Source organism: Silurus aristotelis (assembly GCF_946808225.1).
Source record: "Silurus aristotelis genome assembly, chromosome: 27".
NCBI classification, from domain to species: Eukaryota; Metazoa; Chordata; class Actinopteri; order Siluriformes; family Siluridae; genus Silurus; species Silurus aristotelis.
The window spans coordinates 11054146-11081963 of NC_139600.1; the positions used below are offsets into that span (position 1 = coordinate 11054146).

Below are 27818 nucleotides of genomic sequence, written 5' to 3' on the forward strand. Positions count from 1 at the left end.
GTGTCTTGTTGCTGTGCTCAATCTTGGAATGGTGTATGACCTGTGAAATGGAAACGTCTTTTACAACCTCACCTTAGTAGCAGAGTTTGCTGTTTCTCACCCAGTTTTAAGCTCCTCCACAGCTGTTTCTGTTTCAGTTAATAACAGTGTACATATAAAATTTATTATTAGAACCCACTTGGCATAATGGGTTAATCATACACCTGACTCTACAAAATCCCAGAGTTTGTGCAGATTTGAATTAAAAGCCAAAGTGTAGTCAAACCGAATATTGATTTGATTTGGATTTTTCTTCGGTTTTCTCACTTTGCATTTTGGAATTTGATTAAAAATAAACAATAAAAATATACATTTTAATCAAGCATTTCACTTTACAGCAATTATTCACACCTGCCTAAACCTTTTGCATAGTACTATATTTGTAACTGTGTGTGAAAATTTGAAAACAGAGATTTCTAATAGCTCTGACAATCTGTCACTCAGTCCCGGATTCTGAGGAGAGAGAAGAGAACTGGCACTGCATTACATAAACTACCAGACGGATAAAAGAATGTTACTTTATTCCCTCCAGGGAAGAACGAGATCGTGAGATCTGAGTTTGCGTATGAAGTGGCTTGGCAGAAATCTGAGGGATAAAGATGAGACACAACGCTTCCTCATTTCCGCACGGATTTCCGTTACAGTATGTCCTGTGGCCCCGTATGCCGATAATGAGAACGATAACCTTGGCATTCATGCTCTGTTTTTCGTGCCTCATGAACGCAGTTTCAAGGAATTTGGTGTTTGTGCTATTCTGAAAGGCGAAAGAAATAACACAATGATGGGCTCGTGTAATGGAGCAGATTTTGAGGATGATTCTATTTCTAATAATAGAATAATTGTCATTTTAAAAAATGTATTAATAAATGGAAGGTCTGTTCCGTGATGCTATGAACAGCTCTCTGGCCAGTTGTTTTGCCTGTGGTGGAGTGTTACAAAGCGCTGGCACTGGAGACTCCTCCCATAAAAGCTTCATCATATTTATACTTTTATTAAACAGCACGTTTTACTATGCTTGTTACATGATCATAGATAAACGTTCTATCGGCTTTTCCCATTAGGGGTCGGCACAGCGGATCATTCGCATGTTTGATTTGGCACATGTTTTTACGCTGGATGCCCTTCCTAACGCAACCCTCCCCATTTATCCGGGCTTGGGACCGGCACTACGGCTTGTGCAACCCTAATGGCTGGGGTTGGTTCCCTGGGGTCGAACCCGGGCCGCAGCGGTAAAAGCACCGCATCGTAACCACTAGACCACCATGATCATAGATGATTATGTAAATTGGTTGTTACTATAGAAACTGTTTACATTTGTACAAAAACATTAACATCAATGCAATTGTGCAAATTGCACTACCGAACTACTATCAGTGCCATTGTTATAGAAAATAAATCAACACCTTCTGACCAACCAGATTGTAAAGTTAAGCAGAATTGTAATATAAATACATTTATAAACACTCACATTTGCACTTTTTTTCTACTCGCACCATTCTAAAGACCAAGGCGCGCGCTCTCTCTCTCTCTCTCTCTCTATCTCTCTCTCTCTCTCTCTCTCTCTCTCTTGTGCATGCATTAGTGCTTTGGAGAGTGGCGATTCAGGGGATAGTCAGGCTGATGAAGTATCCTTCCCTGCAGGTCATTAAGCCAGACCCAGCAAAATGATGGTTAATGACCTTCTCACTAATTCCATAAATCATTTATTTGGCTCAGCACCTGCTCAAGCTATTAAACACCAACATTAGAACGTGTCTGCATGTGTGTGTGTTGGGGGGGGCTCATTGCCGCCAGCAATGGCATTAGGCCTCCCTCACTTTTTTTTATATTTCTTGTTCGGGAGTGTTGGAGTAACCCTTTAAACACATACACACATACAATTGTCTCACTCTGGTCTCACATTTCGGACACCCAGAGAGGACAGAACGAGAATATAACATACTACTACCCTCCCAGTATATGCTCTCATACATTAGTCTTAATTTATTAATCATGTGCCATAAGATATGCACACACTATACCTGTCTCACATTATATCAAAACTTCATTACCCTGTAAAACGATAACCCGCCTGTCTGAATTACCATCTAAAAACACCTGTTTCACCAGTAGGTGTCTTGCATTTATTGATGTCTATGTACAAAAGAATAAACTGTAACCCACCTTTCTCACACTATTGTAATACAATCTTGTTTTCTGCTGAAGCCCACAAATACAGAACACATCCGGTTTGCTTTTTAATTGAGAATAAGCTCACCTGTCTCACTCTCTAATCATACCTTTACAACTACATCAATCCCTGCATATCGGTAAAAGCTACAACGTCCCAGTCTCATCGTCAATGAGTGCATAGGTAACAAAGATTGAGTTAAAACATCTGTCTCTCAAGCAGAGCCCAGGGATATAGAACACATCTGTCTGGCTTTGCATCTATGTAAGTGAGAATCCTTCACCTGTCTCACTCCCTGATAATACCTTTGTATTAATAACAATCTCCGTGTAGCCGTAAATGCTGTACGCCATGCCTCATGAATGTGTAACACAGAGAGAGCTGTTTGAACATCTGTCTTATTCTCAAATGGAGTCTAGGGATACATCTGTCCTGCATTCATTCGCAATTATGTGACTGAAAAGGAGCTCAATTGTCTCCTTCTATAATAATGCCTTTGTTACATGACTGTCTCATGCTGTCTCACATACTGGGGGACGTTATATATGTAAGCTGTAACCCACCTGTCTTACGCTCTACAAACAGGCCTACGCTAACACTGAGAGCCAGAGCTATCTTCTTGTGTTTGAGTTTATGCCTGGAAAACGAGTGAATTATAATTTCACCCCATTCCTTAATTTTAAATACATACCACTTATTTACTCCCACTTGTTTTCTTCACTGCCCACGATGCACTGCCTAATTATCTGCCTAGTCTTTTTTTTTTTTTTTTCAGTTCTCAAGCACCTTCTCATCCTTCTTTCTTTGTCTTTGTTACTCTTGTCTTCTGCTCTACTCATTTTTGATCAGAAGGTACAGTCTTATATCAAATTGCATGCTTTGAAGACAACATGACTCTTCTCTTCTTTGAATCAGTCTAGATGATCCATGGAAATGTATAATCTTGGAAATAACATTAATGGGAAGATAATATTATATACCAAGAGCAGATTAGAAGTTCACTATAAAGCTAAACCCCCGAAATCTTAAAACCAGGCTGTTCACTCACCTTCATTCCTGTGAAACGCCTAACAAAAAAAATATATAACCTCTGTGATCCTTCCTCCATTTTACTTCTAACTTCGAGTTAAAAATGTTTATACAAAGTGATATCAAAAGGTTTCTGTTTACAAGAACATACTTTATTTACATCTTCAAAATAGTCCCCATGCAGGACAATATAGCTCCCAGTGTTCCTGACACTTCTCAACTATGTCCTGAAAGTCTTCTTTTTTTTTTTGAGATGTGTCAAGCACCTCCTGCGATTCGCTCTGGATTTTCACAATGGTGTCAAAATGGTGAACTTCGAGCTCCATCTTTAGGAGTTGGCGAGTTGGTTGGGTTCGGAAGTGAGATCATGTGGAATGTTCTCCGACGATCATCATGCACATGTTACCGAATGGTTTGACATTTTCGTGGTTTGAGCTTGTCGAAGGACTTCCTGATCTCTCGTCGTTTTTCGGTAATGTTCTTCCAGTCCCGAAGAGCAAGTCTCGCTCAAATCACCTCGGACGACTAATCGCATATAGGCATGTGTCAAACGTATGTCATGTCAAATGTCCCTGTGGCAGATTTCAGTTTAACGCAGAATATCACGTTTGCTCTTTGTTCTAAATCGCTGTCCATAATGAAATCAGACATGGTCAAGCAAGTGGACAAAATAGCACCATTATTCTCCAAACCTTTAGATACCACCTTGTGTAAACACACTTCCTATAGTATGGTATTGTTTCTACAGTAACAACATACACACATATGACGTAGGGTGGAGAAACTTGGGATGAAGTCAGCTGAGGTCCAAACTCTATAGTAGGCCACTGAGATTTTGCACACGCACCCATGTAAAAAGTTTTTGTTGTGCACAAATGCATTGTCATGCTGGAAAAGGTTTGGGTCTCCTAGTTCAGATGAAAAAAAAAATTAATTCCACCACATCCAAAAACATCCTATACAATTGTGGGCCTCTTACTTTAAGGCAGTTCGAGAAAGAAGCACAAAAACAGTAGTTTTTAGTAGGGGATATTTGGAAGTTTGTAAGACTCCAGTGTCTGTTTTTCATAGCAGCCAAAAGGAAACTTTTTTTCCCTGTGATATGATAAACTCCAGTGAACTCAATGTTTCTTTGGGCCACATTGCATCAGTGAGCTGTTGATTATTTTCCTATAACAGCACGTCCGCTAAGTGTTTGCTCCTTATAATATATGTAGCAAACTTTCTGTAAAACCGTATTGACTCTGTCAAACAGGGATCACAATTCATTTATAATAAGTCTCTTTTATTTATCACTATCTCTCTCTTACACTGACACACACACACACACACACACACACACACACAGACACATACAGACACACAAACACAAATGTGTTCAAAGTAGAATACATTCAATTTATCCCCAATCCCCTGTGAAGCTTCTGTGTGTTAGGAGTCTGATTATGTGCAGAAAAAAAGTTGATTTTTTTATTTTACATTTATAAAAGCTGTATGAATCCTGTAATTGGCCTTTTGTTGTGTGTGTGTGTATGTGTGTGTGTGTGTGTGTGTGTGTGTGTGTGTGTGTGTGTGTGTGTGTGAAAGAGAGAGATGCTGGGAGCTATACATCTCTGCTTCTGAAATGCTTTCTCACAATGAACAGGTGTTCAATCAGTGCTGCCCAGCATCGACCTATGGCTTTGATTTCGCTCTCTCTCTCTCTCTCTCTCTCTCTCTCTCTCTCTCTCTCTCTCTCTCTCTCTCTCTCTCTCTCTCTCTCTCTCTGTCTCTGTCTCTCTCTCTCTCTTTCTCTCTTTCTCTCTCTATCTCTGTCTTTTTCATTATTTGTTATTTTACCTCTTTTACTTCCATTCATTTTCTCTTTCATTCTTTTAAACTCCTACCAGTTGCTGTTTCTCCACATCTTAACATAAAGGTGGCTGTTGCCACAGTAACAGGACGACGTGTCCGTGGCGCAAGTGTACACGATGCTAGTCTTCACGACATTTTTATTGCTAGCAGTCAGCCTTTCTCTGTTGTAAAGTCACCCAAAACTGTGTTTCTTCGGAGGAATGGGATTAAAAATGTATTCACATTACTGTTTTCTGTCGATCTGGGTTCTGTTTTGGACGCCTTGACATTTCTGCCAAAAAAAAAAAGAAAAACGCCCAAGTCCAAATGATCTACCTACATTGTAAAAATGTTAAACAAATATTTATTGAAATATACACTGAACATACTTAATACAATATATGTTGGGGTACCTTGCATAATTGCACCTTATGGCATAATACAATTCAGTACATTTATGGTCACTGCCTTACTCTGATGACTTGCACTGAATAGAGTCAGTCAGCGTTGCATGGCCCAGATGGTCGCTGCTGGGGGGCAGCGTCAGCCATGATGGTATTTGGACTAAATAATCTTGATTTGGTAAAAGGCTGACTCACATATATAAGTAGAGTCACTAAGCTTGCTGGAGTTCTGCAGTAACTCGTGCACGTCTGACTGAGTGATAACCAGTGTGTTTTTTTTGTTTTTTTTTTTAGCCAATGATCTTCTCTCATTCTGCTTTTAAACCAGTACTGCATGCTGTGCTTTATATAGTCCACACAGTAATGCGTTTAGAAATAAAATGAGGCTTTTATAATGATCTTGTTAAGGATAAGATGAAAGAAAAGACTGTGTATACTTTGCCCAGGTGTAAATGGTCATGCGGTTAAACTACAGTATGCCGTTCTGTATCTTGTGTGTGTGTTTCAGATCATGGGTGATAGGCGCAATAGCATTGCTCTGTTTGCTGGGTCTGACCTGGGCATTTGGACTCATGTATGTCAACGAGAACACGGTCATCATGGCCTACCTCTTTACCATCTTCAACTCGCTCCAGGGCATGTTCATCTTCATCTTCCACTGCGTGCTGCAGAAAAAGGTAACGCGCTGTTTGTTAGTTTGCACTGTAGAAGACACTATCCAGATTATTAAAATCTGACTTAAATCTAACTTCAAACTTGGGTTAGTAGTGGGTTAAGGTGCAGATCTTTTGACCTGATGGTTCACATTACCTTGTCTGATGTATGGAGAAGATTTTTTTCCATTTGTTTAAGAATTCTCTGTTGAGATGTCTGGATTCAACTCCACTCAAACTCCATGGACTATGGTCTAGTCTGGTCATAGTCTATATGAACAAAAGTTTGTGGACACCTGACTATTAGATTTGTATGTGCTTTTTGAACATTTCATTTTGACCCTCACATTTAGATGTTCCACTAGATTTTGTAGTGTACTTGTGTAGATTTGTGGAGATTCATTCAGCCACAAGGGTGTTAAAGTCAGGTACTGATGTAGGTGAGGTGAGGAGGTCTGGGGTGCAATCAATGTTCCAATTCATTCCAAAGGTGTTTAATAGGGTTGAGCTCTATAGCAGGCCACTCAAGATTTTTCACTTCAACTCATGTAAAGCATTTTTCCAGGAAGCTTGCTTTGTGCACAGGGGCATTGTCATGCTGGAACAGGTTTGGGTCTTCTAGTTCAAGCAACTGTGCGGCTTCAAGTTTGTTGTAACAGTTTGGGGAAGAATCACGTATATTTGAAAAATGATAAAAAATAAATAAATCAGGTGCTCCAATACTTTTGTGCAAACTCAAACTATGCTACTGTGCCTTGTTGCATCTCAGCTGAGAAAGACAATTCTTAGTAAGTTGATATTTTTATATTATTATGACCCGCTTTACATTGTATTGTTTTTCGTGTGTAGGTACGTAAAGAGTACGGCAAGTGTTTGAGGACCCACTGCTACAGCGGGAAGAGCGTAGATTCCTCAATGGGCTCGAGCAAAAGCTCAGGCACTCGTGCACCCGGGCGCTACTCCTCCAGCTCACAGGTAGAGGGCATAACTTTCACAAACACACACACATGCACTGTGTAATAACAAGTTTTAAAAAATCCTGTCAACCAACACATCTTTAACTGTTCCTCACATGCATGAGCTTCATAGTTGTTCAAAACTGTTATTTGTGTTTTCCCTTTGTGTTTTCTCTCTCTTTCTCTCTCTCTGTCTCTCTCATCACAAGGTCCACCACCAGCCTTGTATGACAAACTGCTCACAGTTACAGTATGAACAAGTAATTATCTGCTCTCTAATATTCTACATCCAATTCATTACCGGTGCTTTTACTCTGCCGTCCCTGAGCAGCAGTGCAATAATACTGTTACGCGCTACATATTCCAAACTGTACCAGACGCTTAAGGCAAGCATAAATGACTTTGATCTCATGCTTGATTGCTGTTCTACTTGCTTTCTTATACTGCACTACACTAAAAACTGCATGATTAGCATTTACCGAGTTGTCAGTGCCTCTGTGTGTGTGTGTGTGTGTGTGTGTGTGTGTGTACGGTGCTCGGTGATGCAATACATCACTGAGGTGTCTCACCTTAATTGCATGCGACGGGAATTGGTCTTTATGGAAGCCGCAAATCCACACTTAATAATGCAGAAGTCATTGAAAGGAACAGTGCGGTGAAAAAAAAGTCACCATTCCATCATATTTGATTCTTTTTTCACCCTAAAGTTAAGACATGAAGTCTGTCGATTCGCACAGCATCATTATGTATGGTATTAAAACGCAATAGGGCATGCTGTGATAGAAAAAAAATCAACGATGGGGTGATACGGTCGAATGGTTTAGCAATTTTTCCCCACCCCAACCAAGTGTTTCCTCTTATACAACTCACATTATAGTATAATACTTTAATGTAACATTAAGTTAGTTCCTGTTATCACGTTTACATCTATATGTAATCGCTATTATATAAACAAATATTTTTATTTGTTTCACTGTCTTTGCATAATACCAAAAAAATATGCATTTCACTAAAAACTTGTTTTGAGAAATTTTTTGGCGTCGTAAAACATACAGCTTTAACTTTACTGGCGTGATGCACTTGAGGTCCTTTGGGGGAAAAAAAAAAAGCTACAATAATACAAGTAAAAAGTAATCAATGTATTAACAATTACTCAATTTTTTACAATTATTTATTAGTTCTGATTTGTATAAATATAAACTGATAAACTGCTTTTTCTCCAACTATCTTTACTCCCAATAGAGATTTAGATTGATGGTATTTTTAGTGTGTCCTAATGAACCAACATCAGAATGTATTAATTGAAAAAAGCACTTTTGTAAGACGCTTTAGATAAGGGCCTCTGACAGACGCTATAAATGTAAATGTACAAGATCTGACTGACTGTTGCAAAGAATCAGTGAGAACTGATATTTTAATAGATGTAAATCATAACTTCTTGTAATATTTAAACAGAATTTTGCAAAATAATTAATGGGGAAATTTGGTGGTGTGGGGAACAAGCAGCGGTGTAAAGAGTGTCATACTTGAATAAAAGTATAGCGACCTTACTGCATAATTTACTCCATAACAAGTTAAAAGTAATCAATTTCAATATGACTTGAGTAAAATATCTAATTTGAACAGTATTGAATGTAGGCTCAAAGATGCAATAGTCCTCAACATCAAGACACTTGTTAGCGAAAAGCCAAAAAACTGTAGATTTGAGGGGTTTCGTTTCATAAAATACAAATCAAATGGTACACCTGAACTCTGCATTAACCGCAATCAACACAACAGCGTCATCAACATGCAGGATTTTAAGATCAAGCAAGTCGGTCGAATAAACAAAACAAAAGACAAGGTAGTAAAAGCTGTCTTTTCAAAATATATCTTCAGTTAACACATTAAATTACAATTTCATGTCACAAATTTTGAAGATCTGTTAGTATTCAATAGACAAACTAAAGTGAATGGTTTTAGATAAAGTAAATCCAAATATTAATAATTTGCTAATTAAAATATAGTGAAGTAAAAAGTACAAATATTGAATCATAACTATAGTTGAGTAGATCAGTGGTCCCCACCCCCCCCGGGTCAACTGGTACCAGGCCGCACAGAAAGAATACATAACTTACATTATATTGTTTGATTTATCTGATTTTATCTGATCTTTTATTTTGGAAAATTACCGGATTCTCTCCGCCACATCTGTCTATGATTCACTCTTAATGCATGCCATGATGTTTGCCTCGGTCACATGTCTTACCTCCATCCGCTACCTTCTTAAAGGGGCTGCTCCGGCCGCTAACACATAATACATTACCGCTAAATTAAAACCCCTAAGCTAGCAAAATAAACAAAAAACAACACAGGGTTTCATCACAAGGTTTCTTCCTTATGCCATCTCGGGGAGTTTTTCCTTGCCACAGTTGCTCATCAGGGACAAACTTACTTACAAAGAACATATTTACTTTTAATCACCACATTATCTGTGTAAAGCTGCTTTGAGACAATGTTCATTGTTAAAAGTGCAATACAAATACATTTTTAGATTTAGAAAATAATCATTTTTATGCCGGTCGTATCATTTTATTTTGTTGTATTTATCCAGCACACCTTAAAGGCCGATCAATCCGTGAAAATATTGTCTGACATTAATCCGTTCCAAGGCGCCAAAAATACCCCCACTGGAGTACAGAATAAAAGTTGCTTATATCTTTGATATTTAGTAAAAACAAAAAGTAGGTAAAAACTTATGACTGGACACGGTTCTAATACTGAGCCAAACTTCCACTGAGGCTGTTATTATTGTCTGCCTGACAACATTGTAGGTATTATGGGCTCAGGTGAAACACTTTATACATTCTGGTGTGTTATATAGTGTAGTAAATCATTGTAAGTAGTTTAGAAGAACATACGATGTAGTTTATTCGGATTTCTGAGTTTCCTTCTAAAATAAAAAAGAAATAAAAATAAATCGTATACAGGTTAATAAGTGTCCGTGGACTCCCGGGTTGTTCCTTTTTTCATAAAACTAGAGCAGTTTACATGTCTCCAGAGTCATTTATTAGACCTGCGGCTCAGACATTCTCCAATAACGCTGCCTACGTATAAATATGTAAATCATAATCCCAAAATGCACATGCATATACGTGTCAAAAAGCGTGTGAACCTGACTCGTGACTCGGGCCTGCTCTGATAGTCCGGCGCGTGCGTCTGTGTAAATGTCAGTAAGATGAGTAATGTAGGCTGGATGATTGCATCCTCTGAATTCCGGCGTCTCATCGTGAGCAGTGATGGATGTCAGAGCGACCCGGTCCACAGCGGTATTTTAATCTCTAACCTGCCTTATATATATATATATATATATATATATATATATATATATATATATATATATATATATATATATATATCTTTCTTTCCTCACAGAGCAGGAAACGACTTTGGCTTCACATCTTATTTAAATACATGCTAAAGCCTGGCTACAAATGTATTCATTTAGAAACTAAATGAAATCGGTTGCATGATTTATAACAATCTACCTTTTTTGTTTTAATATGAATCATTTTTAAAATATAAATCATTTGTATATAATTCGGTATGAGGATCTATCAAGCTGTGTTCTAAAGCATTATTAATGCATAATACCTAATTATCGAATGATCGATTCATTTTGATTGTTTTATAACTATTACAAATGCTAGGATTTTAATTAACGTTGACGATATTTAGAACAAATGATCGACAATAATACAGTACGTCTAATAAGTCAAGCATTTATATACGCATTAAAAATGCCTTAAATGCATAGTTACAGTTATATATACTGGTAATACACAATCACATAAGTATCTCGAAAATCAGTATAGACATATAATAACATGCTCTATGAGGATTGTATGTATAGTGGCTTATAAATGCATTTGTGACATAATAAGGCATTTTACACAAAATAATTATTTATAAAAGGTAGTTATATAAGAATACTTAGAGTATCAGTATGACAATGCATTATGATCTCCGTTATATCCTCTCATAATGCAAAGTGGTGGCGTATAAGTAATGCAAGATGCTGAAACCATTGATTATAATGATTTATGTTGTTATTGGTATCATATTTATAGATTTTTCATCAATAATTATAGCAGTTTTTATCTTTTCTGACCAAAAGATTCGTAAGAATCTCATTGCACATTGAACCCCATTGCACTTCACTCTTCTGGGAAGATGTTCCTTAGATTTTGCTTGTGGAGATTTGAAAGTCAGGTACTGATGTAGGTGAGGTGAGGAAGCCTGAGGGGCAGTCGACATTCAAATCCATCACAAAGGTGTTTATTAAGGTTGAGGTCAGACTTCTAAAGAAGGCTACTCAAGAACTTTCATTCTAGCTTGTATAACCCACATCTTCATAAAGCTCACTGTGTGGGCGTTGTCATGTAGAAACACATTTTGGTCTCCTAGTTTAAGTGAAACATTTGGGGAACAACTGTTTGGGGAAGACCCACATATGGCTGGTAAAGTCAGGTGTCCCTATTGGTTTGTTCATGTAGTGTTTGCAATGCATTATAATGGTTCATAGGAATACTGAACACACACATCATTCGCATTAGAAATTATAATGGAAAATTATTATGAAAACATTTATTAGACATTACAAACTATTACATCAGGCATTGTAATATATATATATGTAGTCAATTTGTAATGCATTACATTTTATAACAAATGCTCAGGTATATTGCATCATTACGACTGATTTTTTTGGGTAATTACAACTATAAGTAATAATAAATGGTATAATATATATATATATATATATATATATATATATATATATATATATATATATATATATATATATATATATATATATATATATATATATATTATTTTAGCACTTTAAGTAAATAAATAGCAGCAGAGTTATTATTGACTTATTGAAAGGAAGAACTCTTTATAATATAAATAATAGAAAATTAAAATAAACCAATATAATAATTATGCATATTAATTCCACTATTACTACAATAAAAAATATTAATAAAAAAAAAATAATAATAATAATAATTTTATATAATATCTATGAACATTACCTATTTGTTAATTGTTATTATTATAATTATTTTAGGCAGCTTTATAATGTTTTTTTATATTATTGTATTTGTGAATTTTGTTACTCTATAATTGGATATAAAAAAAAAAAAAGATCCATTAATTTTTTGCAATAAAAAGAAATACCAGGTCTTCAATTTTTCCCTGAAATATAAAGCCACTTGTGCATCTCATCATCTGTCCGTGTTTGTTTCATTGTGCTTGAGCATACTGCAGAAACAGCTGTATTTCGACTCATGTTCTCTAAAACCCAGGGCTGTGTACATCCGTATTCATCCATCGCCACACTATTGGGTCATTACTCAGTGCTTTGGCTGCATGAAAAATCACTACAGAGACGAGGGAAAAAAAAGTTTGTATCCTAGAAACCATTTTCCTTAATATTAGAGAAGCTGTGTCTTTTGCACGCATCATGGCCACCACAAACTATTTGCTTGCCTAAAGCAATGCACCTGAATGCTTTTTCGATGCATTTTGTTGGGTTGAAACCAGCTGCTTAACTCACAGTGCAATAGCACAGTGCTATTGTGGGATAATGTGTGGAGTAACGGTCGTTGCTAGCTGGAGATGGACAAAACTGCTGACCTGATGTCTGTGAATGAACGTTCTAATGTGTGTGTGTGTGTGTGTGTGTGTGTGTGTGTGTGTGTGTGTGTGTGTGTGTGTGTGTGTGTGTGTGTGCGCGCACTTTTGCCAGAGTCGGATTCGTCGGATGTGGAACGATACGGTGCGGAAGCAGTCAGAATCATCCTTCATCACTGGAGACATCAACAGCTCTGCTACCATCAACAGAGGTACACAACTCTGTGTGTGTGTGTGTGTGTGTGTGTGTGTGTGTGTGTGTGTGTGTGTGTGTGTGTGTGTGTGTGTGTGTGTGTGTGTGTGTGTGTGTGTGTGTGTGTGTGTATGTATGTATGTATGTATGTATATATATATATATATAGAGAGAGAGAGAGAGAGAGAGAGAGAGAGAGAGAGAGAGAGAGAGAGAGAGAGAGAGAGAGAGAGAGAGAGAGAGAGCAAAAAGTAAAAAAAAACATGAGCAAACCAACAGTGTGAAACTAGAAAAACCATGGAAAGACAATAGTGAGACAGAGAGTGCTGTGAAAAGTGAGGCTGTAAGTACAGGAGCGAATTCAGCATTGAATTGCAATCAGGTGTGTGTGCCGAGTGTCATATACTCAAGACATGAGAGTGCAGTGATGCTGGGGAATGTAATCTTTGTCTATAATCCTGACAATAATACGCAATTACGAGGTGGTATCAAGAGGTTTCGAGACTAATGGTGCTAACTGACCACTGCGATTTCATGACAGACAGCAAGTTAGAACAAAGAGCAGATTTGAAAGAACTGAACAGATTTGGCTCCTGCGGACTTCGCCCTCTTCCCGAAGATGAAGATCCAGCTCGCCTTTATTGACACCATTGCGGAAGGTGTTTGTCACCCATCGAATAGAAGACTTCCAGGTCATATTCTAGAAGTGGCAGGAACACTGGGAGCTCTGTATTGCTGTGCGATGGGACTATTTGGAGGTGCTAATAGGTGAAATCTGGCATGTGTACACCTAGATAAAGTATTTTCATGTAAACAGAGCTGGTCTTAAAACCTTTTTAATACCAGTGTTTTGATAAAAAAAGAAAAATGCATTCCCAAAATATTTGCCTGAATGTTTTGTTACTGTTTTGGCCCACAAAAACCATTTACGCCAAAAAAAATAGCTTTTAAATCAAGTTAGACAGCATTGCTGTACCCCGACTTCACTCTCAGGAGAAAGGCATGCTTACTTGTTATTAAACCACTCCTCACCCTTTTTATTCCGCTTGGGAAAGTAAACGAAGTGTAGCCTTAAACGTCATTTAAGAAAATATAATTGGTCCTAGAGGACAACTGTTGATACGGCAGGTTTGCACAGGAGAATGCTTTCCTCTGTTGACACAAGCTTTTTTTCAAGTTTTTAGAGCTTCTAAAGCAGCTGAGGTCAGAAGGTTGAATGGCAGCTTAAAAACGTTTCCTTTTCGTGTTACCAGAAAGCTTTTAGAGCAAGAGCACCGTAATACGCTGATATTGTGCAAGAGGCTTGTGTTATTAACGTGCTCACAGAGCTGCACTGCGACTCTCAACTCAATTTTGGGGGGATTTATTTATTTATTTATTTATTTAGATTGCAGAAATCAGGTAAGAAATTGTAAGAAAACACCAGTTAATTATTATGGCCATGAAATGACAACAAATATATATTTTTTAATTTACTAACTTACTTATTTATTGATTTTTTAATTTTATTTAAAAGTTAATAGTTAATATAAAATAAACAACTAATATTAATAATATCAAATAATATATTTTATTATATATTAATATTTATTAATATATTAATATTAAAAATTAAAATATAATTTTTTATGCATTCGCTTTTAATTTAAAGATTAATATAATACACACACACACACACACACACACACACACACACACACACACACACACACACACACACACAAACATATGAATGAACTTTGTGGTAACTATTTATTTATGTTTGAACCCAAGGGTCTGTTTTTCACTTTTGAGTAACTACTTAATATAAATATATGAAAATAATCATCAAATATTGATGGCTGTATTAATTAATTAAATAATGTATAGTATTTTGTATTCATGTTCTTTAAAAAAACATATAGCTGGACATCATATACACATACACTACATAGATACAAGTATTGAGATACCTGAGACAAGTGATTCTTTTCCAAACTGTTCTTACAAAGTAGGACCACTGTTGTATATGTTTTTGGATGTGGTAACAATAAATTTCCCAACGAGACCCCAACCTGTTCCCGCGTGACATTGCCCCCGTGCGGGGTGTAGATGCGTGTAGATGTGCTTCACATGGTTTAGAATGTCTAGTGCAACATCTTCCCAGAATGGTATAGATTATTATAGAAGTAAAAGGGGTCTAAATATGAAATTCTTCCCTTTGAGGTTCAATGTCATTAACGAGGAGCAAGCACCTTGCGTTTCGCATTATTTCTCTGCCTTTCTGTCTTAAACTGACTCACAAGCCAACGCAACACAGCGATACGGATTGCTCTTTAGCATTTAACGCCTAAAAACAAACAAACCCCTGCTGTGTGTTTTTCATTAAAAGTCATCAAACGACACCAGAGCAGAATTTCGCTGTTCGGTGCCGTACGACGACGTCCACGCGATTACTGTGAACAAATGGTCTGCAGCCAGGGTTTAATCATTTATAAGTAAGGACTAAAACAAGACAGCTGCAGCAATTTACACACAAAAACAGACGTGATTATGTATTCATGAATGACTTTCTCTTTTTTACGGTCATGTTTGATTATTGTAAAACATCTGTGAAGTTTGTTTCGGTGATCACACACATTATTACAGCTCTAATTGCAGTCAGAAATAATATCAGGGCTTTTGTTATTGCAAACGATTCAACATCTCACCCGGATTGAGAAATCGATGAAGAAATGATCAGAATACACAATCGGTTAACGACTTATGAATGATATTATTGTAGGATTTTGAGCCGCTGTATATAATAAAGAAAGCAGTTGATTTCTCTTTCTCTCTCACGATTTTTCCCTCTGTCTCTCTCGCTTTCTTTTCTTTTCTTTTCTCTGTCAATCTCGCTCTCTCTATGTCTCTAAACATGCATTTCAGATCAGAGTTCAGTACGGCACTAATGTGCTGTTATAATGACAGATTGAGAGAGAGAGAGAGAGAGAGAGCGAGAGAGAGAGAGAGAGAGAGAGAGAGAGATATGATGTGTCAGGGGTGTCAATAATTAAGTATTGAACATCACGTCACTTTCTTACACGCACACACACTTGCACGCAAACACCGTCCTTTTTCACGCACAATACGGCAGAGCAGATGTTTCCAGGTGAGTTAGTTCTAAATAAATAAATTAATTACCCTTTTTTTTTTTTTACTTTCACACAGACACAAGTATATATATCTGCACACACAAGCACACACAGGCAAAACAGATCGACAGATAGCGATCACTCGTCGCTGTCGGTCTGTAGGATGAAGATAAGGCAGCGTAAATCCCACAATCTCATGGTAGCAAGAGGAAAACTAGGTCAGAAAAGTTTTATTCTAGAAGAAGCCGCTTGCGTTGTTGTGTAGTAAAAATATCATATTGCATCCCTGAGCTCCTTCGTGTCGTCAACGAGGAAGAGAGCGAGCGGCATCAAAAGAAATGTTCGAAACGAGTTCTGCGTTTTACAGCACGCAGACCGAGGAAACCGATTATATCGCGGATGATCAAACGGATTATCTATCTACATGTCTTCACATGGCACGTATTTGCTGGAAATTTAAAGAACACTATAAAATCACGGTATTGAGTTTTAACATTTCTTACTCAAACTTAAAGCGAAAAATAAATAAACAAAAAATTGACAAATGTTACGCTTTAGGGCTGTTCACAATCTATATATGGATTTCAAAATATTTACTGTATAATTAACAAATGTGAACTTATACTGTATTGTAAAGTTTTTAGATATTGTTTTATTTATTATTGGATTTTTGTCTTCTATGTATTAGATGCATCTATATTTTTCTATGTACAAAGCAACAGGAGATTTAAAGCTAAATTCAGTGTATGTTGATGATAATTGATATTCCAAGATTCACGATTTTTTTATTTGTCACAAACATAATTAGAATACAACCTGCAGTGACATGAAAAGTGTGTTCTCCACGTGTGTTCCATGAAATACTGGAACATTACCGTAATTTCCAGACTATTAAACGCACCCAAATATAAGCTGCACCCACTGAATTTGACAAAGATTTTTATTTTGAACATAAATAAGCATCACCTGTCTATAAGCCGCATGTCTACACTGAAACTAATGAACTTTACACAGGCTTTAATGAAAGACAGTGTCTGTTACACGGCTTGTATCTAAACAGTAGCCTACCAAGAAAGTCATTGTTTACTGTCTTCCTCCTTCCTTTCACAACTATTTCTCTCGGGAGTTCATCTTTTGGCATCGTCATGCGTTTAAAAATCACCATCGGTGAAGCTTTTCTCCCGATGCCGTGCAGCTCAGAACACAGGTGAAGTGCGTTTTTTCATGCCCAGTTGTTTTCAGTGTGACGAATGATTCGCATTTCCTGTTGACAATCCAAGTGAGCGGCAGGTCAAACGTCAGAGGAACATCATCCATATTTATGATGTGTTGCGGCCCGTTTCAGTGTGAGCGCATCTGATTTAATATAAAGAGTCCCATTGGTTCACCCGAACCCGTTCGGCAATTTCATTAAGTGTGTTATCAATGTTATGGGGCTCAGTTTTTTGGCTTGAAGTTTGTGAAACCGGGAAAAACCCAGGAAAAATCCATAAATTAGCCGCTTCGTTGTTTAAGCCGCGGGGTTCAAAGCGTGGAGAAAAAAGTAGCGGCGTATAGCTTGGAAAATACGGTAATTATTATTATTAATATTAGTAGTGGTAGTAGTTATAGTTGTAGTAATTATATACACTATATTTCGGGACACGTGACTTTTTTCAGGGATGTGTTGTTTGACTGTTACCACAATGTTGGAAGCACACAATTGTATAGGATGTCTAAGAATTGTTGGAATTACATTTTCCCTTTACTTAAACTAAAAAACACAAACCTGTTTCAACATGACAATGCACCTGTACACAAGGTGAGCTTTATGAAGGTATGGTTTACATGGGTTGGAGTGGAAGTGGAATCTTGATTGGCCCTGCTATAGAGCTCTTACGTCAAACCTGTTGAACACCTTTGGGATGAATTGGAAATCTAAGTGCACCCAACATCAGTCCATGCTTTACTTTTAACACCTTCTTGGGGCACAAATCTCCACAAAACAGAAGAGCGGAGTTTATTATAACAGCAAATGGGGAGTAAATGTGGAAATGTATAAAAAGCATATTTGAATGTTATGCTCGGGTATCCACAAACCTTTGTTTATATAGTGTATTGTATTTACAAGAAAATCCACTTTTTCCACTTGACAAACTTTTTTTTCCCAGCTTGTTACTTGATTGCAAAATGATGTTGACTGCAGAAGTATTGTTGATGGGGCCAAGACAATTTTTCACCGTCTGGCTTTCATTCTCGACATTATAAACATGTAGATTGTTGATTGTGACACTCTGGTCGAAGAAAAAAAAAAAGAAGAAATTGAAGACTTTTTTACCGGTATGACGTTTTTTCCACCCACCACTAGTCCAATCCACAAGTCTAGACTTCCATGAAGCGCATCATGTCTTGCACTTTCAAAAAGAAATACCTCTGCTTGAGAGAAATGAGCAACAGCTGAGAAACAATCGATATATTATTACATCAGGCGTTTTTTTTTTGTTGTCTCCGCTGATCACCGGGGATGCTGAAGGGCTAAAGTAACAATCCAGGAAGCAGCATGCATTCACAAAAGCACAAAAGTTGAGCGAATGACTCATGGCCAAGACGAGAACATCAGGCTGTACGTTGTGTTTATGTCGGCTGGGTTAAAAACACTCGCTTGGGTTATTCAAAGCGCCCGAGGCCTTGCTGCAAGGAGACAATTTTACTAGCAGCAGCTGCTTTAGGCTCATTTCCTTCCAACAATGTGAAATATGTACTCATTTGAGTAATTCGGAGAAGAAGAAAACATGGATCTTTCAAGGGTTCAATTTTTTTATCGGAAGAAAGTTTGCAGAGCTGCTACAGTTGCTGGCAAGAAAAAAAAAAATAATCACGTTACTTATGTCTTAGTAATTTCCAGAATAAAAAAATCTTTTTAAATGCTCGAACTTACTGTAACTTTCCTCATCCTCTCTAGAGTGGCTTATTTCCTCTCTCTCTCTCTCTCTCTCTCTCTCTCTCTCTCTCTCTCTCTCTTTCTCTTTCTCTCTCTCTCTCTTTTTCTCTCTCTCTCTCTCTCTCTCTCTCTCTCTCTCTCTCTCTCTCTCTCTCTCTCTCTCTCTCTCTCTCGCGTTCATTCTTCTCTCCAGAGAAACCAAGCCCTTGTTCTTCTTCCACATATCGCTGCATGTTTCATTTATTTAGTGCTATTTGATTATTTCACAGTAGATATGGAAGGCATCTAGAAAAACAGACTGATTGCAGGATACATAAACAGATAGAAACGCAAGTGAAGTAAAAGTTGACAAGTCACACATGCAAATTTGTAACACAAAAGTGCAAAATATATGTATAAATGTATAAATAGAGGGTGGGGTTATTTTTTGATGGTATGAAATTGAACAATGTATGTTCTTTATATGTTTTGAAAGTGTTGCTTAGGTAATATGTAAAACTACTACAGACCTGCAGTATATACAGTATATATATTTGAGAAAAAAAAAAAAGAAACTATATATACACACAGTATTTTACAAAAGTGAGTGCACCCCTCACATTTCAGCAACCATTTTAGTCTTTTTTTTTCAAGGGACAATACTATAGAAATAAAACTTGTATAAATTGTAATCAATGTGCAGCTTGTATAGCTTGTATATCCTCTGAAAATAACTCAACATACAGCCATTACGGTAAAAATCGCCAGCAAAAAAAGTGAGTACACCCTTAGTCAGGGGTCTCCAATCTTTTCCAGAAAGGGCCGGTGTGGGTGCAGGTTTTTATTCCAACCAAGCGAGTCCACACCAAATTCTACCTGTTCAAATCTAATGATCGTCATTGTAAATGACTATCAGCTGTGACCATTGATTAGTTGGAATGAAAACCTGCACCCACACTGGCCCTTTCTGGAAAAGATTGGAGACCCCTGCCCTAAGTGGTAATAGTGGTAGTGGTAATGTTGCTTAACCATGCAAACCCACATGTCCTATTCATCAAGTTCATGCTTTTGTCTGCTTGACAGGACCATACAAATGTGTGTATCTTCTATTAGATCAGTTATTTGTGTTTGGGGATTTGAGAACAATTCTCTCATACTGACCTCAGGATGCTCAACATGGCACCTCATGGCGAAAGAGTCTCTGAGGATTTGAGATTTAGAATCGTTGCTCTCCACAAAGATTGAACAAAGACTACACAAACTGTTTATTTGGATAGCAGTTTTAAGAATAGGCATTCACACACAGCAGCTTCACAGAGATAACAAATCTAAATGTATATAACTTTGTGCCTATACGTTTATCTTTAATGATTTAACAGAACACATCAGTGGTGAGGAAAAGATTTTCTGAGACAACATGAGAAATAAATCTTACGAGAAACCAGATTTTACAATGGAAAGCATCCACATCGGGGTGACACACACACACACACACACACACACACTATATTATATATAATTTGTTCATATTCTAAAGTTACACCATTGTTGAGATTATCAATTGTTTATGTCATGGTCAACCACAAAAGTCTCTCATTTAGCACTGGTTATGTTTTAGGCTCAAGGTAACGAACATGTGGTGGAGTAAAACATATGGCATTATGCATTATAAAGAAGTGGAGTAATCGTATATACAATGAATTCTTACAAATGTAAAAATGTACTTAAGTACAGTGACTTTAAGTCCCCCATGTTCTTGATGAAAAATTTTTCTCTGGTAGTCTGATTTATATAAATGCATATTAATAGGTCAGGTTCAGATTCAAAACTTACTGTACTATAGCCAGTTTTATGTTCATAGATAATGTGTTCACCTGCTCAGATTGGTCCTCAGAAATTCTTTGCTATGCCTACTGTATATCCAAATCATGGGTGTACTAGTGTTGAACATATGAGAAATCATTCCTGAATTTCCCATACGATGTTTTCGTGACTTAAACAGCAAATAACAAAGGGAATGTGAGGGAGTTGGCTTGTGCGTAAGTGTAATCGGAGACATACTGTACATTTGGTTCAATGTCTACCTGATCATTCTGTATATTCATAACCTATTACTTGTTCCAACGGTTGCATATGCTGTTTTAAAACCCTGCAGGAATCATGTGTTTGTACGCACACGCAAAACTGCTATGTTTGAGGCTGCACGGCTGGACAGACGATGCCGTCACATCTGCTACCTTCCGGGTGTTTCCTCTGTGCTTCCTTTGTTCTCTGAACGATTCATTCGAATACTAATGTTTTGCGCCTTGTTGCTCCACCTGCAACGTACCAACACTGATGTTGTGTGGACTTCATGACTGCATTTGTCTAACGTTCTGTGTCTTTTTTCTCCGTGTGTGTGTGTGTGTGTGCGCGTGTGTGTGTGTGCGTGCGCACGTGTGTGTGGCTGTATCAGGTGCTATGGCCAATCATCTCATCTCAAATGCTCTGCTGCGACCGCACGGTTCAAACAACCCCTATAACACTTTAGTGGGCGACGCGACCGTGTATAACAACCCCACTCTGAGCATGTACAACACACAAGGTGTGCTGGTCCTTTTTAATCACCTCGGTTAACTGGCTCCCTCCGTGTGGGTGTGTTAGTGCATGAGGCATGCGGGTGTGTAAGTGGGCAGGGCTCTGCGCATTCCTGCATCTCTCGATTTGCCTTTCTGTAGCTGCGTCATGGTTTCCTGCTGGTGTTTTCGATTTTTCTTTCTCCTCAGTGAGCATCACACACAGCAGCATGCAGAAAAGGATTCGAATAAACGAAATAAAGACTATACAAAGGTAAAATAGGTGAGCTCGGGTTTCTCTGGCGCCTCCCGAATTGTTTACCTACCGAGCTTAATTCTGAGGTGTTTGTTCAGCTTCGAGTCGCTGAAGCATCTGCAGTGTGTATGCGCTCTTGCGAGGACACAGCGGGAGGCCTGACACTTTTCTCGGCGGCCGCCGCAGCTCCGCATGATGCTGTCACGCCGCCTTCTCTGTTTATTACTCCCGTGCACCGTCATTCTGCCTTAAATCTCTCACGCTCTACGTTTTATTTTTTCCATTCGTCCCTTGTTTATTTGGGGTCTTTACAAAGGTAAAGGCTTTTTGAAAAGGAAAAAGTCCCACTTATTCGATTGTACATCAAGTAGAGTCAGATGTATGTTTCTCACACAAGCCACCAGTTCGGTGCAAACTACAGCTTGGCATCATACTACGAGTTTCCTGGAACTGGAAAGACTTAAAATGCTGAAAGGCTGAAAAGCATCATCTCAACCTTGAAATGTAATATCAATAAAAGCCCTAAAAAATTATGAGTAGATCCCAAGGTACTGCTGATGACTTTTTTAGTACAATCGATAATTCTGTAATATATATATATAATTTTTTTTGTGTGGTTTTTTTTCTAATGGATTCGAATAGCCGGAAAGGATTCAGCGAGGTCTTACCTCTTAACAAGGCCACTTTTGACGTGCTTCTCTTCTTCATCTGTCTCCTTGTGTTTTCCGTGTCGTCCTTGTGTGTCATGCATGTCCTTTTTTTCAGACCTGTCACTGAATGCTTACCTGTGCTTTCTTTCCCTTCTTCTTTTCCTTCTTTCTTTCTTTCTTTCTTTCTTTCTTTCTTTCTTTCTTTCTTTCTTTCTTTCTTTCTTTCTTTCTTTCTTTCTTTCTTTCTTTCTTTCTTTCTTTCTTTCTTTCTTTCTTTCTATCTTTCTTTCTTTCTTTCTTTCTTTCTTTCTTTCTCCATGCTGTCCGTTAAGACCCCTACAGAGAGACAAGTATGGGAGTCAAGCTAAATATTGCTTACCAAATGTAATTGTCCTTGTATTTCCTTCTTCTACTTGCTTTTCTTTTTCTTCTTTTTTTAAATTATTATTATTTTTTTTTTTAAAAATAAGATTGTACTTAATAGAGTTGCCAATTTGGAATTGTTTTCCCCTAAAAGAACAATGACGAGTCAATTCATGGTCTGATCTGTGAGGCCCGTTCACATTTATATCGATTGAAGTACAGTTTTGATTTGCAGGCAAATGACTGATCCAAAGAAAGTTAGAAATAAATAGGGTTAGAAAAGTGGCAAAAAAAAAAAAGACTTGATTTAAATACAGAGGGGGAAACACCCTCGTCTGTTACCTGCTCCCACTTTTTCTCTGCTGCCGATTCAAGAGAAAGATCTGGAGCCTTCATAAAGGCTTTAGGAGCTCCATACTTTCTCCGCATGAGAGAGCCTGAGATGCCTTCATCCCCTCTCCCCCTTTTCCACCTTCGGCCTTATTTAGCACCTTAATAAAAAATAAATAAACGAATAGAATAACTTTGTTTTGAAAAGAAAAACAACACACTTGATCCTTGAATGGAATTAGTCATGCAAACCATGTAGTGCTAAATAAGGGCCAATGTTGATTTGTTGATTGGAGTCTAACTGGAAGACCTGGTTCACATTATGAGCGTCAGCATGGCTGTGCTTTATTTGTGTGTTTGACTGTGTGTGTGTGTGGGTGTGTGTGTGTGTGCATTGTTCTTACCTGATTACCTACTTATATAGTTTGACATTCTTCCTCGCATTGTATAGAAATGTAAAATAGCGATATCTGAGATCAGACTTCTTAAAAGGAAACGTCTCAGGTCACCTTGAGAAGTTTTTACAGATTGCTGACTCGCGGTTTTGTGTATCCAATCCATCGAATATGATGATGTATGTGTTTTGAGTCCTTGTTTCAGACTTCTGTAATAATAATCCCCCCCCCCCCCCTCCCCCCCACTCCCTCCCTCCCCAACACTGTCTTTCTTTCAGAGGGAATCTTGAACAATGCCCGGGATACAAGTGTCATGGATACTCTACCACTGAATGGTAACCATGGCAACAGCTACGGTTTGGCGGGCGCCGATTACCTTAGCGAGTGCGTGCAAATGATGGAGCGCGGCGGCTACGGCGTTCCGCATGCCACGCACCCGCACACCCCGCTGGAGAAACGCATCCTCCAAGAGCTCACCTCTAACTACCTGCCCCCATACCTGAACAACCATGAACGCAACAACCTCGTCAACAAGCTCGTCAACAATGTCAGCAACATCAGCAACGTCACTCACGTGAGCAACATTGCCAACATGAGTAACGTCAGCAACATGAGCAACCTCGCCAACGTGAGCAACCTGGCTAACATGAGTAATCTCAGTAGCATGAATAATAATGGAACTGTGGGTGGTGGGCGGGGCAAAGACGCCTCGGCTCCTCCTCTCAGCCTCACGCTGGACTTGGATGACTCTCCAGCCTTCATCCCTGACGAGAGCTTGGGCCTCGAATTGATCCGCGACGAATCTGACACCCCGTTGTTACCCCAGCAGCGGCCGAGCCATCACCCCCAACCTCGACCATCCTTCGGCTCCACCTCCTCCTCGTCTCGCCGCCGCCTCCCACAGGAAAACAGTGAGAGTTTTTTTCCACTGCTGACCGAGGAGCAGGGCGATGAAACGCCCTCTCCAAGGAGAGACTCCGCCAGCCAAGAGCGGTCTGACACACATACGTTGCCACGCAGTGGAGGAGGAGGAGGAGGAGCAGGTGAGGATGCACGTGAGCCCACAGAGAGCGATGACGTGTACTACAAGAGCATGCCTAACCTAGGCTCCAAGAACCATCTCCACCAGCTGCACTCTTACTACCACCTAGGCCGAGGTAGCAGCGATGGCTTCATCGGTCCAGCCAATAAGGACGAGGCTCCACCCACTGAAACCCCCCAAGAGCCTGCCCAGCTCGTCACCAGCCTATAGAGGACCACAAGACCAACACCTTCACATACAAACACAGACACACACACACACAGACACACACAAAACATGATATGTTGGTGGTATCCACGTGTCATTCCTTACATCATTTCCGCCGCTTTTCCGTACTGGTCAATCGTCCGCAGTCGTAGACATTTCTTTTATGTGTTCCTAAAAAAAAAAAGAGGAAGAAATAAACGAGGAGATTTTTGTATTCTGACAGATTGGACTGAGGGATTGGAGATGTCTGGCCTCAGACATGATGTTTGTTTTTTTTGTTTTTTTTAGTGTGCGGTTTCATTTCCCACAGACAGACAGAGAACACTAAGTGGATAATGGATTCCCGTGTTATTTAGTGGGAGAAATGAGAAAGAAAAGAGACTTTTTGATGGATTTTCAAAAAAATAAAAAAAAAAAAACGTTAAAAAAATAAAAAAAAAAGAAAGAAAGAAAAATAAAGACTGAAACACTGAGGCGGCGCGTAGCCAAACAAATCAAATCGGATGGAGGAAAAAAAAAACACTACAAAAGACTATTTTAATACACTTCTTTAACTGACATCCCGCTTTTTAAATGTTTCTCCTTCCTGTGCGATGAGTCCGATACAGTCGTCCCAATACGTCGAGTGGATAAAAAAAAGAAAAGAAATGTGCATTTTTGAAACTTTCTTGCAAAGGATTGACTTTGCCATAAGGCACTTTGTTCAGTTCCATTACATTTAATTTCTTTTTTTTTTTTTTTGCTGTATTAATAACAAATATTCAAAAAAAGAGGAGGGGAAAGAACTAATATTGCAGAGAATTATAAGATATTTCTATGTAAATGTACAGCTACTAGCATTACAGTCTGCAGTCTGCTTTTTTTTTCCGTTCCTCTGTAAGCGTGGTGATTTAGAATCAGTTCAGTTTCTCTCCTGACGCTCTCGGTCCAGACTTCACTTCTGCTCTTACGCACCGTTTGATTTATACATTACAATTTAGTAGCAGCAATTAATGGGACCACACAAAAAACAAAACAGTTCCTGATTGTCATTTTAAGAATGTAACCAGATTTTTTTTTTTGTCCCCCCAGTACTTTTTTTTTTTTTTTTTTTATCTTCATTGTATAGATAAAAACTGATCAGCATTGTGGGCCAGAGGTGATGAAGACAGACCTCCACATTTATGCGCACTAGGCACTTGTATAAAATGACGAGGGATGTTTGACGTATTAAAAGCTTAATATTCAATATGCAGTAAGAAGGTGAAAGAACCTGTGTTTAATTTCAGCTGGGAAATAAAAGTATATAAATATATATATTTCTTTCAAGACATCCGCGGTCTCTCACTTCAGTCACCTTTGTTTTTCGCAAAAAATTGACCATTTTTTATTTATTGTTTTTTTTTTTCTCCTCTGTTTTATATCGATTTTTTTTTTTTTTTATCAAACTGAATCAATGACCTCCTGACTAATATTTGTTGTACCAGTGAAACTTGTTTGCCAACAAATAAATTACTGCTTAAGACTGAAGATTTTGCCGAGGTGCTGTTATGTGGGTGTTTTTTTTTTTTTTTCTGTTTGCTTGAGAGACTTTTAAACGGATGCCAAAAATCTCTGAAGAGCACTTCATTAAAAAAAAAAAGCCAATCTGGCTGTAGTTAATAACCAGTTACAAGTGCATTAGAGGCGTCAAACAATGAGTGTGTGATTGAATCCAAAAAAGCGTATTTTCCCCATTTCTGGAGAAGATTAGTGGCGCTGTCCCGGCTAAAGCAATTCTACTGAATCCAAACAAAGCCCTTTAAAGTCTGTCCCAAATGAAAATCATTTCTTGAGCTGGTGAAAATCTCCAGAATGAGCAGTTCTTATGGTTGCAACAAGGATTTTCCAATTAAAAGCAGCGAAAAAAAAAAAAAAAAAAAAAACAGTAAAATTTTTAGTTTCCCACCAGAGACTTATTAATCGACTAGTGTAATTCCACACATTTCAATTGGGTCTGTATGTGTGTGTGTGTGTGTGTGTGTGTGTGTGTGTGTGTGTGTGTGTGTGTGTGTGTGTGTGTGTGTGTGCTGGACTGTAAATCTTGATTGATGATATAAAGTATGTAAAGATAAAGGACTTTTTACACCGGTAAAGAAGGAAAGCGTATGATGTTCGAAACATCATTTTCTATCCAGGAAAGGTTTTGGCATTCTCACAACATGCCCTCCCCTCATTATTAAATATTTGGTATAGATGAGGTTCAGCCATTTGAACTTGTTGATCATTAAAAGTTCCTCTTGTAAATGTCCTTGTAAGTGTATCTGTGTCTATATCTGTTTCTTCTCTGTTAGTCATTGTGGAATAAAAGAACAGCTAGGAAATCCACAGGAATACAGTATATTTAAGCTTGTGCAGTTTGCTACAGGTTGCAGTAGTCTGCTCTTTGACCTCACCTTGGAGTGTCCAAATTGCAGTCTGATTGGTTAAAGCAATGAATTTAAATCTATCAAGAGCCCAAGCTGTTCATTTCTGCTGGCCGTATGGCAGTATATGATGTGACAGCTAAAATCTGATTGGATAGAAGCTCTAACCGAAACTTAGTCTTGCTGCAGGAGCAGCGTAACTGAAAAAAACGCTATAAAATGAAGAGAAAAAGGCTATTGGGAATGATTTAATAGATATTTATAGACAAAGTAGTGTTAGAGTTTAGGCCAACAGAGAAGGCCTTGCTCGCCCTGACGTCCCACCACTGATATGCATGTACTGATATGACAATGCCCCTGTGTACAAAGCCATGCTTAAGATCTGCTTTACATGGGTTGGAGTGAAAGATCTTGAGTGGCCTGCTATAGAGCCCTGAACTCAACTCTATTTAACGCCTTTGGAATGAAATGGAACCTTGACTGAACCCCAGGCCTCCTCACATCACCTACATCAGTATCTGACTTTACTGATACCCTTGTAGCTGAACACAAATCTCCACAAGCCCACTCCAAAATTTTTGCAGCATTTAGCAGACGCAAAATCTAGTGGAACATCTACCTAGTAAAGTGGAGATTGTTTTAACAGCAAATAGGGACTAAATGTGGTA

General features: G+C 38.2%; 1 protein-coding gene across 15 annotated transcripts in view; it reads left to right on the forward strand.

Moving 5' to 3' along the window:
• Positions 1–26275, forward strand: part of LOC310721244 (adhesion G protein-coupled receptor L3) — a 306925-nt gene extending 280650 nt beyond the window's left edge. For 5 of the 15 annotated variants that reach the window (XM_083532676.1, XM_083532679.1, XM_083532678.1 and 2 more), the window contains 6 exons: positions 5984–6152; positions 6978–7103; positions 7294–7344; positions 12879–12975; positions 21424–21552; positions 23796–26275. In XM_083532676.1, the coding sequence (XP_083388802.1) occupies positions 5984–6152; positions 6978–7103; positions 7294–7344; positions 12879–12975; positions 21424–21552; positions 23796–24769 (1546 nt within the window). In that variant the 3' untranslated portion in view covers positions 24770–26275. Of the gene's footprint in view, positions 1–5983; positions 6153–6977; positions 7104–7293; positions 7345–12878; positions 12976–21423; positions 21553–22761; positions 22814–23795 lie in introns of all 15 variants that reach the window. The other 10 variants (XM_083532683.1, XM_083532671.1, XM_083532670.1 and 7 more) reach the window with 5 other exon arrangements.
• Positions 26276–27818: the final 1543 nt, after the last annotated feature.